General features: G+C 36.2%; 1 protein-coding gene across 1 annotated transcript; it reads left to right on the top strand.

The window, feature by feature from the left end:
* The first annotated feature begins 5,356 nt into the window (after positions 1 to 5,356).
* On the top strand, positions 5,357 to 15,371 carry LOC18435486 (kinase superfamily with octicosapeptide/Phox/Bem1p domain-containing protein). Its single transcript, XM_006845530.4, has 10 exons — positions 5,357 to 5,767; positions 5,980 to 9,021; positions 9,154 to 9,258; positions 9,365 to 9,517; positions 9,763 to 9,926; positions 10,103 to 10,250; positions 10,615 to 10,737; positions 10,875 to 10,962; positions 14,426 to 14,878; positions 15,040 to 15,371. Exons 2-9 carry the CDS (start codon positions 6,448 to 6,450, stop codon positions 14,590 to 14,592), a joined length of 3,522 nt encoding a protein of 1,173 aa, XP_006845593.1. The 5' UTR covers positions 5,357 to 5,767; positions 5,980 to 6,447; the 3' UTR covers positions 14,593 to 14,878; positions 15,040 to 15,371.
* The last annotated feature ends 862 nt before the right edge of the window (positions 15,372 to 16,233 follow it).

The raw sequence follows: 16,233 nt of genomic DNA, 5'->3' as shown, positions 1-16,233 counted from the left end.
TAACTTTGTCTCTCTTATTCCTCGCATTCAATTTCTATGCTTCCCATTACATGAGGGGGCTAGGGCCCATGTTCTTGGAATACAATTCTTTAACTAGTGGGACTCTTGTGCACTACACGATTCTAGTGCAAACCCATGTGTCACATACCTAAAATGTTGCCCAAAAAGATGGGTGAAAGCCCACATTCCATGCTCCTAAAAAAAATGCATAGGAATTGAATAATTCATTTTCGTGCTCCCCTCCATGTGCTTGAGCCTGTATCAGCAATGATGTTGGACAATAAAATATTTTGATCAGGATCCCTAGAACGGTTGGCATTTTTAGGAGTGCCCAAAGTATGATACCAAATAACCCAAATTTATAAGTCCCAGGTTCTCATTTTTGTTTTTTTTTGTTTTTTATTTTTATTTTTTGCAGTGCGTATGCATGCTCTCACGTGAGCATATATTATACACTAACTCTCTTGGGCAGAAGTGTTGTTTGGTTTTTTTTTTTAAAAAAAATAATAATTAAAGATATGGGATCCTCTTACAATCACTAGATGATTTTTTTAAAAAATGAATTTTGAGTTCTTAAATGCTTGGTCCGAACCATTGAAAAATCGGAAGGCCTTTTGTTCAATTTCATGACATTGTCTTTTGGAGGCACATACCCAATCCATTTGATTCCTTTTTATTTATTTTTCGTTTTTATTTTTTAGGTTAAGGGGATTGCATCACTATAGTCTTAACCTGAGGTTTATCCAATGTAGTTAATGAACAGTATATACTCCATGGGAGCAAGAAATCATGATGTTTTTTTTTATTATTCTTCCGTGTCTTCTTTTTGGTTTTTGGAAGTGCATGATTAAAGATATTCTAGCATATTTACAATAAAGATGCCAATAAAAAAGAAGAGACTTTAAGAGAGAATCGTGACACCTCATCGGGTTTTAAGCTCATTTGGATGGTATGTCTCGTTCTTAGAAAAAAGTTCTCATGAAATTTTTTCCAAATGAAATTATTTCCCCATGTCATGGGGTATGGAGTTTTTTTCCACACAAATTGATCCATTATATGATAAACTACTCTGCCATGGGTAAGTTTTCACATGTTTTTGACATGTTTTTGGATGAACCATACAAACACTAAGAAAATTTCATATGAAATTTTTTCATGTAAACTTTTTCATACGAACCAAACGTACTAAATACGATCAAACTAAACAAAAGAATTAAATAAGAGAAAAAAAGGGCTGAACAGGGCCGATCAAACTAAACAAAAGAATTAAATAAGAGAAAAAAAGGGCTGAACAGGGCCGAACTGCGCCGCCCTAGAGCAAAACAAGGCCAAGCCCAGCCCATCCCTAGTCCGTGAGCCGTGGTAGCTAGTCCTGGTCGGCCATAATTATAATGATTATTAGTATTATCTCTTCACAACAATATTATTGTTGTTATTAGTAGGGCTGAAAACATACGATGTGGGAAAGAAGCCCATTCTTTGAGGGAGTGGTTAAGACAAAAAGCCTTTTATTTATTCCAAATGGGAGACCCCTTCATGTAAAATCTTATACGTGCCCCCAGGAAAATAACATTCTAAAATTGCATCGAATCGTCAAATTTTTAAGGAAATTCAGCTATTTATCATTACCATTGAAAAAAGTTTATATAGAGCCTAGGCTCTAAACAATCAAATTAGAGCCTACCTAAAGAATTTCACTTGAAGAGGTTGTTTTGATGTTCAAATATCATCAAATTGATCTTATCGACATCAAGATGCATGGACTTGAGAAAAAAATGGATTTCAATTTTTGGAAATAGTGCGTCTTGTAACGCATTTTTTAACCTTTAATTTTTAAGTTATTCAAGTTTTTATAGATCTACTTGAACTACACTATTTATGAAACTTAAATTTTATAATTAAGGATGAAAATATATTTGAAGGCTAGTCAAAAATTTTCAGTATTGAAACCACATTTCTAGACACTATTTGACAATGGGCTCTAACTTGATTGTTTAGAGCTTCCGCTCTATACAAACCGTAGCCTTTATCATTTTACTTGTATATTTTGATCTAATTTCAAAGTGCCTGTCAAAACGACTGTTATTTTTGAGTTGGAATATTATAAAAAAGTAAAATATTAAATAGCTGAAAAATATGGTGTATTTTGATAAATAATTATATACAATGGGACCATTTATCTATTGTATAAGGAGGTCACAATTACTTATTACAAGATGCAAAATCTGATCGCTTGGGTATGTCTGAAAGTTTGAGAAATTTCATATTGAACTTTGAACTTGGTTAATGGAATAAATGTAACCACCCAATTTCATATCCAATGGTCAAGATTAATTGTGACCACCTCGTACTAAAGATAAATTATCTCATTGTATACTTTTTTTTTTTTATCTTTTTTCTGTTTTTTTGTTTTTTTTTAACGATTAGATCTAAGTATTTAGAAACTCAAAATCCAATCTTCTTTCGTGAAGATCAGGCCTTATGTGTAGAAGTAAGTTTACAATGTGCACCCCCAGGAACAGCTCATGAGAGAGCCCTTTAGTTATTAGTGCGATGGGGTTGGGCAAGAAATTAATTGCTTGTCGAAATTAGTGCGATGGGTTTCAGTGCCTTAGGCTCCTATGATTCCCTAAAAATATTCCTATGCTGATAATGAAAAATGAAAATAGAAAAATAATGCATATTTAACATACTTGTGAACACTTTAGATAACCATTTTCAAGACTTAATATCCATCAATTTTTCACATTCATAAATATTGAGGCTGTGGTGTTTTTTTTTTTTTTTAAACAATTTAAAAGAAAAGTAATTAGTGCGTCAGATGACGCAATTCCACAACAGCATGCCCTGACACATCCAACATTTATCTAGTAGATAGATTTTAAAGAACAGTGGCCCAACCAAGATATGAAATTAAGGGTATTAAAATCATGTCCTTTTTTTTTTTTACTTGTTTGTTTGGAGTCATGCTCATCACGGTTTAGTTTTTCAATCTTTCGAGTTTTAGATCTCTAAAATAGATTTTAAAGAGATGACTAACTTTAAAGAAAAAGTTTACATTAAGTGCAAGGCTCTAAACAATCGAATTAAGATACAAATCAAAAATTATTTTAAAAAGGTCGTTTTGATACGAAAAAATCTTCAATTTGATCATCTCACCCTCAAGATGTATAAACATAAGAAAAAAAAACTTTCAAGTGTTCATAGATATGTTCGATCTACATTATTTTTTAACTTTAAATTTTATTATTAGAGATAAAAATAAATTTCTTGGCCATCATAAAAGTTTGTAATATTTAAACAATATCATTTGCTACAATTTAAAGGTCAGATTGTATACAATGAGACCATTTGTCTTTAATACAAGGCGGTCACAATTCTTTACAACCATTTGATGTGAAATTTGATAATTTGGATTTGTGACATGTGTCGCAAAGGTCAAGAATATTTATTTTGAAACTTGAGCTTGGTCAGTGGAATACCCAATTTCACAAACAGCACCCCTCACTTAAGTAGATGATGTGGACTTACAAACACATGGGCCAATCTAAAACCCCGTCCATGAGACATTTTCTTTGCTCCTACATCATAAATTCAATAGGCATATTCTATCATGCTCAAAGATTATTCTTCGCCGAACGTCGGTGCTGATATTTGATCCAAGGACAAGGGCATTTTTGTACACCCACCCCTTCCCTATACACATAAGCCCCGACTCCTTAGTTATAACTAGTAGTGCATGGGTCGCAAAATGTAGTATTAAGGACCACATGCCTCTTTGGCCATGACTCATGCATACCAAACTTGGGCCGACCCCATAAGGAGCAGAGCCAGGGCTAGCCGACCTATTTGTGAGTGGGCTGACCCTATAAGGAGCAGAGCTAGGGCTAGCCGACCTATTTGTGAGTGGGCTGACCCTATAAGGAGCAGAGCCAGGGCTAGCAAAGCTAGAGCTACTAGTATGGTCGCCATATCTCTAAAGGGTGCGTTTGATAACAGGAAGTGTATTCTTAGAAGTTTATAACTTCTTAATACTGTTCAAGTTTTGTGTTTGATAAAAAAACTGAATTTCAAACAAAACTTCAAGGAACTGTTCAAGTTTCAATCTTGCTTTAAAAAAAAAGTTCCAACTAAACTTGAGACATTTTTTTTATGAAACCCCCCATATATAAAATGTATATATTTTATTGTATAATATACAATATAATTTATTGTATAATATATAATATAATTTTTTTGTATAATATATAATATATTTTATAATATATCATATTTTATTTATATAATAGATATTTGTAATATTATATAATAAAAATATATATTAATAGAATCAATATAAAATACAATGTATAATATACTATATTATTTTATATAAATATATATTATATAATGAAATATATTATATTACATAAATGTATAATATATATATATATATTAAAAATAAATATAATAGATATCTATAATATTATATAATAAAAATATATATTAATAAAATAAATATAAAATACAATGTACAATATACTATATTATTTTATGTAAATATATAATAATAAAATAAATAAAAAGTACATTTTTATGTTATATATATTATAAATTTATGCAATATAATAATTTTATTATATAATAAAATAAATTTAAAATACACTATATTATATATTTACGTAATATAAGATATTTTCATATATATATATATTAAAAATAAAAAAAAATACAGTATATCATATATTATAATATGTTATAAATATTATATATTTACATTTAAATTATTATCAATGTAAATATAAATATAATAGATTTACTATATATCCCTATAATTATCAAAACATACAAACTATAAACTTCTTAACTTCCCGAAACCATGAACTTCTTAAATAACTTTTAATTTGCAGTTCTTCAGGATCTTCCAACCTACCGTTGATTAACTTGCTTCTAGTTATCAAACATGCCATAAATATAACAGTGGCAACATGTTCTGTTAGTTATGGATCGAGCGTGACCTAGATTTTATATGGACCTAGACTAGAGTCACCTAGATTTTATATGGACCTAGACTAGAGTCAGGTCCAAGCATTTGAACTCAAACTCATGTCCATAAAATAAAAAACAATTTATTTTATATTAATATTCATATATATATAAAGATATTTTATATTAGGTCGGGAGGACGCCGACCTCAACCCGACATGACCTGATACAAGCCTGATACGGGAGACCCAGCCCAATCCATCTGGTTCATGTCGAACCCACACCTACACCGGTTCAACTCCTGACCCGATTGAAGCCCCTATCTACTGCTCGTTCTATATTTGGTACTTTCTCTCTCTCTAAAATAGATTTCTCCCTCTTCCTAACCGCCGACCCTCGCTCGACCTGCGGCTTGACGTCATTACTGCGGCTCTAAAAAGCGAATGGAGATAAACGGATTCTCGGTATACTTGCCCTGCGTTTGCCACGTGTCACTGACCTGGCAGCTAGGGAGCGCATCGCGTGAGGCGAGGAAGAAACCCCTCTCTCCCTCTCTCTCTCTTCTCCCCTCTCTCTCTCTCTACCTCTCTTCTCCTATTCTTTCATCCGTAATAATATCCCCTAAATTCCACCTTCAAATTCGCACCCTCTCTCTCTTTTCTGCTCTCGATTGCTCCCTCCCCTCCCTCCCTCAGAATCCCTTTCTCTCTCTACATGTGTGCGTGTTTAGATCCAATGACTTTGTTGTAGCAGAAAACCCCATATATTATCGCTATCATCGTCTAGGGTTTCCTCTGCTCAGGTAATTCAGCTGGTTATATAGCATTCATCAGGCCTTTGAAATCTGGTCTCTATTTTGATGCGTCGTGTTTGTATTGCTTGGTTTGAAGTTTGACTGTATTTGGTGGAGAGGGGGATAATCTATTTGAAATTAGGGTTTTGTTTTTGCTTTGTTCTGTTTGGGACTGTGAAATTTGATTGAAGTGATTTGGGTTTTTTTTTTTTTTGTGATAGCTGTGATTTTGATCGGTGGCTGGGGATTACTGGCGTTGATTGGGCCTGTGTTGATGCTTTTTGGGGTTTATTGCTTGCTTTGATGTTTTGTGAGGATTTCTATGTGATGTTTTGATTGAAGAACACTGGATCAGATGCTGGACAAGGGTTTCCATTGAGCATTGTTTTGGAATTATCTGAAAGGGCAGGATTTTGGGCTTCACTCTCAGAGTGGGCCGGGGGGTTTCTGCAAATTTGGGTTTTGATTCGAATGGAAATTATTACGGGACCAATGTTTGTATGGTCTTTCTATAGCTATGGGCCATGCCGTTAAAAGGAGGTGTTTTGCAAAGGAATCACTAAGGGATTCACCATGGTTTTCTTGTTCAGAGAGATTCAAGGATGGTTTCTTTCTCTTTTGGCCTCATCACTCTCTTTTTCTCTGACCCTTAACTTGGAGGGATTCCTCCCTTGCTCTTCTTGATCCTCATGTGTAAACACGAGCTTGGATCTCTAAGATCCTCACAGTCTGAAACCACCCCTATCGCAGACCAGGCTGTGTCAACAATGGAGAACTCTTCGAATGATGATGCCCCTAAAGTCAAATTTCTGTGTAGCTTTGGCGGAAGTATACTCCCGAGGCCATTGGATGGCAAGCTCCGCTATGTTGGTGGAGAAACACGAATTGTTAGCGTGCAAAGAGATATCATTTATGATGAGCTCATGGAAAAGATGAGGGAACTGTTTGATGGGGCATCTTCGCTCAAGTATCAGCAACCTGATGAAGACCTCGATGCCCTCGTTTCAGTTGTTAATAATGATGATGTCACGAACATGATGGAGGAGTATGAGAAACTTGGCGCTGGAGATGGGTTTACGAGGCTTAGAATATTCCTGTTTCCCCACCCTGACCATGATATCGTTCCATTTGACACCGATGAGAGAGAAACAGAGCGTCGATATGTGGATGCTTTGAACAGCTTGACTGATGCGCCTGAATCCAAGAGGCAATCTGAAGTTGATAGGTACCAAAGAGAAGCCAACCTGGAGAACTGTGAGATTGGTGTACAGAGGAATAATGAGATCCCATTGCCCCCCCAATATAACAGGCATCAATTGGCGATGCCGCATCAACGATCGGGGCATTGCAGTCCAAGATATGGAGACATGGAGACCCCTTGGAGCCCTGCATATTATTCATCTAGTCACCAAAACCCCCATGATTCGAGGCCTGGTTCAGAGTTTCCATCTTCCCCTTCAGGTGGGCGCTACCGTGTAGCATTTGGAGATGTACAGGATAATTTTTCAGATAGGATTCACGAAGAGACTGGGTACCCAGTTGGTCAGTTTGCCCCGATGAATAACTTGGCACACTATGAACACCAACCACCACCTTATGTTGATAAACCGATGAACAACTTGGCACACTATGAACACCAACCATCACCTTATGTTGATAATGTGGTTTGGGTTCAACATGGCCCGATTCAGGGGGAGAATGCAGGTTTCCATTGTCAATTCAATCAATCGCATGGAACTTTTGAAGCAAACAATGGGTGTGAGCATTGCCAGATGGGTTTTCCAAGGAACCAAGCTTTCTCAGAGCCTCGTTATATGGACCCACGTTGGAAACATGCTCCCCATTTGGAGCATTCAAGCTCCACGAATGAGATAAGCCAGACGTCTAATCCGTGTACCCCTGTTGAATGTTTCGTAACGAACCCAGAGATGAAATTGGACCATGGAGTGTACCAAAAAGAGCATGGAGACCCTCGTGTGATATTCAAAGATCCTCACAACCATGAGAGGAGTTGGCTGAGGCACCAGTTGAATCAAGATACTAGGACCCACTTAACAGGGAGGGTTGGTGACCGTCATGTTGTGGATGGAAGCATTCATAATGCTCCTTTCCCTCATGGATTCGAGCATGGGTTAGAAGGCCCAAAGGACCAAAAAGTTGGAGTTGGACCATACATGCATGTTCCTGTACGTGAGGACGCCGGCATCAGATTTGATAACCTGTCCTCCTCCTCTATTAAAGAGGACTTCTATCAAGCTTCACGTGTGTCTGCATCTCCACATGCTATGAGACTGAAAGCACAAAATCCCATGCGAGCCCCATTACCGGAAAGCTCTGTTTTTTTGCCACACTCTAATGGGTCATCCAATTCAGGCTTTTCGAGAGGAGCTGAGCAAGGGGGAAGTCCTAGGTTTTCTCGTGTTGGGGTGGAGGATCAGAATTCTTGGGTTAGACAACACGGGTCTTCACATGCTGGTGGTGCCTTTGATGTGGCTGCAGCTCCAGACTATCTTGCTCAACTTACTCTACATGGTGGGCAAAATCAACTCGGGCTTCATTTCAATGATGATGGTGAGCAAAGGGGCGAGCCTTCTGTTGGCATGGTGAAGGGGTTCATGAATGCTGGTATGAGTTCTCCTGATTCAAGGAGATATGGTGTGTTTGCCCATGGTCCTGGAAATTTGAGCTCAACTCCAGAAATAGCTAAACTTGACATCTTGGGTGGTCCTGCCCATCCAGAGGCTACAAATGTACTGCACCCATCTCCTTCTCTGATGGATGAGGACCTGGTTACTTTGATTCTTCCTCCTATCAATCTTAGTCCAAAAATCGATTCTAATTCTACTGGAGAGATCGGAATGCCTTTAGAGCAGGATGCTACCGAGGAGTCTTGCCAGACTAAGCTTGTGGACGCTTCATCAGACTTTGATTTCTCTAGTATATCTACTTTCACCAAGGACACTGAGATGAATGCTGGCTCAAATAGTAGAAGGCCTATCAAAGAGGGTGGGGGTGCTGCTGAATCCGTTCTTGAACTTAATTGTCATTTATCTGGATCTCCACAACTGTCAGATTGTTTGAGTTTCATTCCAGATTTAATGGCATCTGCAAAGAGGGCAGCCTTGGAGGGTGTCGAGGAGGTTCGCAACAGAGCTTGTCAAGATGCCAATGCTTTAAAAATGGAGGACAAAGCAAATGCTGGAAACGGTTATTCTCACTCTTTAATGAATAAAGGATCGTCTCCTCATGAATTGGACCCTCCGGTGAGCATGCTGATTAGCTATAGTACCATAATTCAGTAAATTCACAATAAAAATATGATTCCTTTGTTGCAACATTTAGAGCTGTAATTTTCTTATTTTCTTTATTTGCTTTGTTTTTTTTTTAATCTGCAGAATCCCCCTGTGGAGCCAGATGAACAACATGATAATGAGAATACAAGTAATTCCAAGATAGAACCAACCAATGCAGAAGCAGAAGCACTTGCTATGGGATTGCAGGTTGTAGTGCTTCTTTTTCATTTCTTATTTATTTTATTTTATGAACAATGGTTGTTGTCTTTTTAATTAGTACAAAACTAATGAATGTTTTCCTGTGCTATTGTAGACTATCAAGAACGATGATCTTGAGGAAATACGAGAACTGGGTTCTGGTACATACGGATTTGTTTACCATGGAAAGTGGAAAGGTTCAGATGTTGCAATAAAGAGGATAAAAGCAAGCTGCTTCAATGGGAGACCCACTGAACGAGAACGTTTGGTAAAAACTTATTGTTCTTTCCAAATTACTGTTATGAGGGAAAAATCCATTGGTCGGTGGTATTGGCGATCATTGGTTGCTAATTTTAATCTAGTTGTGAATTCTCAAAAAAAAAAGATTAATTTAGCTGTGTTGTGGAGTAATTATGAACATAAGCAATCTAGAGTTAAACAGGATTCCTTGAATGTGTGTATGCAAATGTAGCAATGTTAACTGACTTCTATCATGTTACCTCTGCCTAATAGATTGCAGATTTTTGGAAGGAGGCTTCGATCCTTCATTCCTTGCACCATCCAAATGTGGTTTCTTTCTATGGAGTAGTCCGTGATGGGCCTGATGGAACTTTAGCAACTGTTACCGAGTTTATGGTTAATGGGTCTCTTAAACAAGTTTTGCAAAAGAAGGATAGGTAGATCTTGATTGTGAATTTTATCTGTGTGTTAGGGTGTGGAATAGACCAATCTTATAATTTTTATTTAGGGTGTGAAATAGACAAGTTCTTTAGTAGGGGCTTGTAAAATAATCTTAGTCTTTGGATCTGGAATCCAGAATTACATAGTGCTGAATTCTAGTGCAATTGAGCAGGACAATAGATCGTCGTAAAAGATTAATCATAGCTATGGATGCGGCATTTGGAATGGAGTACTTGCATGGGAAAAATATCGTTCATTTTGATCTGAAGTGTGAAAATCTTTTGGTGAACATGAGAGATCCTCATCGTCCTGTGTGCAAGGTATGCCCAAGGACATTATATTCTAGCATGTTGGTAATGAATGTTGGGATTCTACTTCACTTGTTTTACCAACATAATAACCTATCCAATATTGGTTTTGTACACATATGGGATGTTTTTATGGATCATAGATTTTTTTAAAAATATTAGATTTCAAACTCTACTGCCAGAGTCCTTGGATACGAGTCATATTGAATGGCTGCTTATTAGGTTTCAGTTCTGTTTTACTCCTATAGATCTTGATGAAATCAGTTAATCTTTAACAATTTCACTTGCAATTCTTGTCTCGTGATTCTTGACTCGATGTTTATTAATAGAAGTGCTTTTTGCCATCAACTTGTCTTTTTCTGCAATCTTCTATTAGATTGGTGATTTGGGCTTGTCAAAGGTAAAACATCATACTCTAGTATCTGGAGGTGTTCGTGGAACTTTACCGTGGATGGCACCAGAACTTCTAATTGGGAAAAGCAACATGGTGACAGAAAAGGTAGGTAAATAGTGTTTGGTTATTTACAGTTTTAAGCTTCCAATTTATTGATTTTTCCTTTGTTGAGTGTGTTTTGTGATCAAAATTTCTTCCATCTTGTCTTATTTGTTTTCCTCTTTTTTGGTGCTTGCGTGTAGATCGATGTTTATTCATTTGGAATTTGCATGTGGGAACTGCTTACTGGTGAAGAGCCTTATGCAGATATGCATTGTGCATCTATAATAGGTGGGTATAATATTATAAATCCTTCAAAATGTGGTATCCTCATTTCCTTGATGTCGGTTCCCTTTTCTTGCCCAACTCTTGCATGTCGTGAAGTGGACATTGTTTCATCTCATGTTTTCTTTGTGACTCAACATATGTGCACTACTTTCGTGGTTGGATGTTGGTCATGGATTGATTCACCACCTTGTTGAGTCTACTTCGTACCTCTTTGATGCTTTGATTGAGGTTGTTTAGACTTTTAAAATTTGTTGATATGTAAAATATAGGGGACATAAAGGAACTTAGAAAGACAAATCAACAAAAATGGTTAAAGAGGACCAGGAGTAGGCATATAATTATTGTGATGTGAAAGAATAGTTTTGGCTCCCTTGTCTTAAATACTTAGTTCTACAGCCTGACTTCTCTTATATCTGTGCACCTAAATATTGGTATTTTTGTTACAAAAGAACAGATTTACTGTTGTGGTGTTCTTCATTTCTCTTTGTGATGCTATCTCTCTAGCTGAAAATAAGAGTGAGATACACTTTATTTGCATGATGTGAAGTTTGTAGTTCTCTTCATTGCTGTTGTGAGTTTGACTCATACTTGAATTTGCCCATAAGTTATAGCTAATTGCATGTGGTTACATGAACATAGAAAAGTTTGAATATAGGAACAAATCAATGACAAGAAGAAACAGAACACAAATGCTTTATCATATAAGATAGGAATTCCATATTTGAATTTCATTTTTATGAAATTATATTGATTTTTCTTTTATTTTGTATATGAATTTTAGTTTATTTGGTTCGTGTTAATATTTTATAATATTGTTTCTGTTAATTTTATAGGCATAATTTTAAGTCCAGAGCAAAGTATACTACTATTAATAAAAATGTGGTCTCAAAATGAAAGTTCAAAAAATTGTAAGAAGATACTTAGAAGTTAATCTACATATGATAGATCTGATGCAATTAGGCTCAAGCTAAACATATTTGAGGAAACCTGTTATTTCTTTAAATATGAGTTTTCAAATACTAACCCAGGCAATTATCATCCCAGTCCACACTGGTTTGTAATCTCATTAGGAACCAAGTGACAAAGCTTCCTAAAATGCATTTGATTAGAATGTCGATCATGCTAGGACTGAAATAATAAAATTCTAAGAAAAATCTGTAGGCTAGTTGTATGTATGCATGCGAAAAAGAAAGCACAAAATAAATTTTTATCAAATATAAAAATATAAAAAACATTAAAACAGTTTGGACATTCTTATAAAATGAACGACATTGCATATGTAGAAAATTTACTTATGAATTGTATAAATTTCTAGTACAATATGAAAAATTGGGAGTGAAACATGAACTGCATTGAACTTCACTTCTTGTAGGAAACAAAAGAAGATTGGTGGTTATCTGAAAATAATAAATCATGTAGCGTCTCCGGTAGGATATGGGTCTTAGAGCCTTAACCCTAGGCAGCAGGGTCACCCAAAATATCCTGGTGAGTATAATATACTATTAATCTAATAATTGATGGTTATGGAAGTGATGTGATTATTAGACGTCACATGCGATAAATGATTAATATTATTGGCCGCAATGCTAGTAAGGTGGACAACTCAATCGAAAATTACTCTGAAGAATTTACACTGGCAGGGTTTGCACAGAAATTTATTTAGCCATAAGATTTCATGCTCATGAGGGAGCATTCTGGCCATTTGCTCACTTGGGTAAAACCCTTTCTAGAAGAAGTATTTTCTGAACTCCAAATTTTGGGGATGTAATCTCAACCATATACTGGTGTCAATAAATTTTTTTTTTTTTTACATCTCATTCTCTATTGGCTTGTTGGAAAAGAATGCCTCTAGATTGAATAGAAACCATCCAATCTTTGAAGGGTGAGGTAAGAATTAGAAAAACTCAAAATTCAAGTTGTTTCTTTTGAACACAATCCTCTAATGGTTTTTAGGTGGTTCCCAAAATTTCGGGTCAAAACAAAATTCCTGAGTAATACTTCTGCCTGAGGGAGTAAGTGTACAGTAAAATCCCTTGGGAGCATACTATATGCCCTCATTTAATTATGTGGCTGCCATGTTTGCATTATCAAGAACATATTCCATAATGCTTGATGTATAAGATATGTGACTGAATAATGTTGAACCTTGGGCATTGTTTTAAAAAGCGGATTGCCCAGCGCCTGGACCAACATCTAGGCGGTCCAGAAGGCCTGGGCGCATCGCCCAGGCCTAGGCGGATATACCTGGGCGCCCGCCCGGGTGGCTGCTCAGGGGCTGAAATGCGGCTCCTTATGGGTATTTTTGGGTCATTTTTTAATACTAAAGGGCAAATTGTGGGTTTTCATTAGAGGCTATTTAGAGAGAGAAAACCCCAAAACAAATTTTTTTTCTACTGGCCCGCACAGGTTCTGGGCGGCTGCCTAGGCGCTGGGCGGCTTGGACCCCCCGACCGCCTAGGACCGCCTAGCGCTTTTTGAAACACTGACCTTGGGGTCCTCGACCAATTGGAGGCCCTGTAACTCTGGAACAAGGAAAAATTCCTAAATACATGAGCAGTCAAGTGAACTGCATTAATAAGGATGACTTTGTTTATCAATTTATTATATCATATTTTTGAGGCTTATGATTTATGTGAAATATTGGAAATGTAAGGGATGTAGAGTGAACTACATTTAATGAGAACTTAGAACTTTGTTTGTCATATTTACTGAGGAGATGATTTATATGATGGATTATGATTTATACCACATGGTGGCACCTCATTTGGCCATGTATTTGGATGAATGAGCACCCAAAAATCTCCAAAATGACTCTCGTACTCTCCAATATCAATCTTGTGAAAAAAGAACTGGTTTGGAGCTTTGATTTTGCTTACACCTGATTTTAGAAGAAGGGGAAAAAATGTTTGTTCTTGAACATTATTCCAATAGTTGTATTGATTAATATGTGGTTTCTTACGTTTTCACTTTTCAAACTGGACTTGTATGCTCTCCAGTCATGCATCCATTATGGATCTAGCTTGTAATAGGCTTAAACAACATTGCCTGCTATTCAGTAGCTAATCTATGGCTGTGCCATAGCCTTTGGTTCGACATATGCAGTTTTAACTGAAAATAGGTGACCTGACAGACTTTCTGATAGGCCAATAATGTTTGCTTCTTGAGTTATAAATGTTCTATCTTGTTCATATTACTAAGATATAAACATCATTATACATCAAGTGGTAGTGTAATAAAAATTGGGCTGCATACAGCTGGGGAATCATGATAATAGCTTTCTCTTGACAACAAAATCTCATGGCTTGTATGCTATCTTGATGAATGCAAATATTTCATTTCATGTCCCATAAAAAAGTTGTTTTATTTGTACTGCTGCATTGTCATTGTCATTGTCATTGTCATGGATGGGCAACCATCCATGGGCTGATTTCACTAAGGACACATTGGTGGTCCCATGTTTATGTAGGGGGAATTGTGAACAATACTTTGCGTCCACAAATCCCGACATGGTGCGATCCTGAATGGAGATCTTTGATGGAAAGTTCTTGGTCTTCTGATCCAGGAGAGAGGCCTTCGTTTGCAGAAATATCTCAGAAATTGAGGAAAATGTCTGCAGCAATCAATGTGAAGTGATGCCTGCCTATGATGCCTCTTATGGATCATTTTAGTTTCTTTTTCTTCTCCTATGTATACAGTCTCGATGGTTGGTGAACCATAGGTTTTGCTGTATTAGCATTATCTTCCTTCACGAAATATACATATAAAGGATTTGCAAGAACATGGTTAAGGCATGTGTGGACCTTAAAAGTGATCTTATACATGCGTCTTCTTAGGGTGCAACTATATGCACACTCATAGTGAGGTGTATCTGTTTGATATCAAAGCATGGAATCTGGGGAAGGAGATGCTCAACTAAAATGTGAGTGATCTAATGTTAATTTTTTACATTATCTTATAATTTTTTATGATGACATGTCTTGCTTTCCTAACGAAAAGAACCAGAAAAAGGAAAGAACAAAATTTTCACTAGAGTTGCAATGTTACCTTATTGAGTGGTTGACAATTTTATTATGTGTGCAGGAACATTTCTCATAGATGTGCGTAGAGCATTTGTATAGACCTTTTGGGTGTTATCTGAACTCCAGAGACTGTTGTGGCTTATTATGTTCTTGATGGAACTAATATGCAAGAATGTACATCAGTTTTGTGTGGTATTACATTGTTCTATATCCATATGGAGAGAGGTTATATGGTAGGTCTTGAATTGAATATATTCCGGACCTGAAAATTTTGTCATAGGTTTTCATATGCCATTGTACAACTCATATCTTCTATTATTTTTTGCTTATAATTTTTTGAAGTTAAAGATGTATCATACTAAAGAAATAAAAAAATTGTTTTTGTTTTGTATATATTGAATTTCCAAAGTTTTTTGATGGCATGTTGTGGGGAGTTTCAAATACTTAATTAGGTGTGCATATATTGATATTATAACTTTAAATTAGGCTGCCTGAGGGTTTATCATGCTGGTCCATTTGAGGTGTCCTCTTTTGCATTCTATTTAGGTTATGCACTCGAAAAGTTATCTAGTTTGTCGTGTAGTTAAAAAAAAAGAAGAAGTGCCTCCACGATAAGTGAAATTGATGTTAAATTATTTTTCACACGAGAAACCCTCAAGTTCATCTTCTACTTTTTTTTGTAATGTTTGATTTTAATGTAAGGATTTATGCTTCCTCTTTCCCCTTTAATCTCCTTGTCAGTTGTGGCACACATCTATTTTGTTTAACATCCTGACAGAGGAATTTCATCTATTGCCTATTTGCACCAGTCTTAATGAACAACAACTTTGAATATGCTACACTTTGTTTCTATATAGCCAAAAAGAATGTAGTCTTTGTTTCTAAATCTTGATGCCGTGATATCGTTACATGCCTTCTAGAAGCGCTGTCATTTTTATGGCATGCCCAGATGGGACAGGAATAATACCAATCTTCATTTTTTGAGGCGACATGGACTTTTGGTGAGCTGCAGCTGCACCATAAATTATGAAATTAAATAGATAAAATATAAATAAAAGTAAATAGATGATATCTAAAGAAAAGGATATACATGAATATAGAAACAAGGGATTGGGAACTTATTTGTTCATTTGGTTTGGAGGAGGGGTTTTGTGGAGGTTGGATGGTGGGGACTTGAGAGGGGTTTTGTGAGGGCCTGGCTTCACCATCAGAATCCTCTACTACCTTGTTGAGGGACCTTTTAGTACATTTTGAT

The sequence above is a fragment of the Amborella trichopoda genome, chromosome 12 (genome assembly GCF_054954075.1).
Source record: "Amborella trichopoda isolate Santa Cruz 75 chromosome 12, AtrichopodaSantaCruz75HAP2 v2.0, whole genome shotgun sequence".
In the NCBI taxonomy this organism is placed as follows: Eukaryota; Viridiplantae; Streptophyta; class Magnoliopsida; order Amborellales; family Amborellaceae; genus Amborella; species Amborella trichopoda.
This window is presented reverse-complemented; position numbering and strand designations above follow the sequence as displayed.

Excerpts from the sequence above, each read along its gene's own strand:
- LOC18435486 (XM_006845530.4), top strand. The coding sequence starts at position 6,448 with ATGTGTAAACACGAGCTTGGATCTCTAAGATCCTCACAGTCTGAAACC. Across the intron at positions 9,022-9,153 it reads CTCATGAATTGGACCCTCCG|AATCCCCCTGTGGAGCCAGA; the intron begins GTGAGCATGCTG and ends TTTAATCTGCAG. Across the intron at positions 9,927-10,102 it reads GTTTTGCAAAAGAAGGATAG|GACAATAGATCGTCGTAAAA; the intron begins GTAGATCTTGAT and ends GCAATTGAGCAG.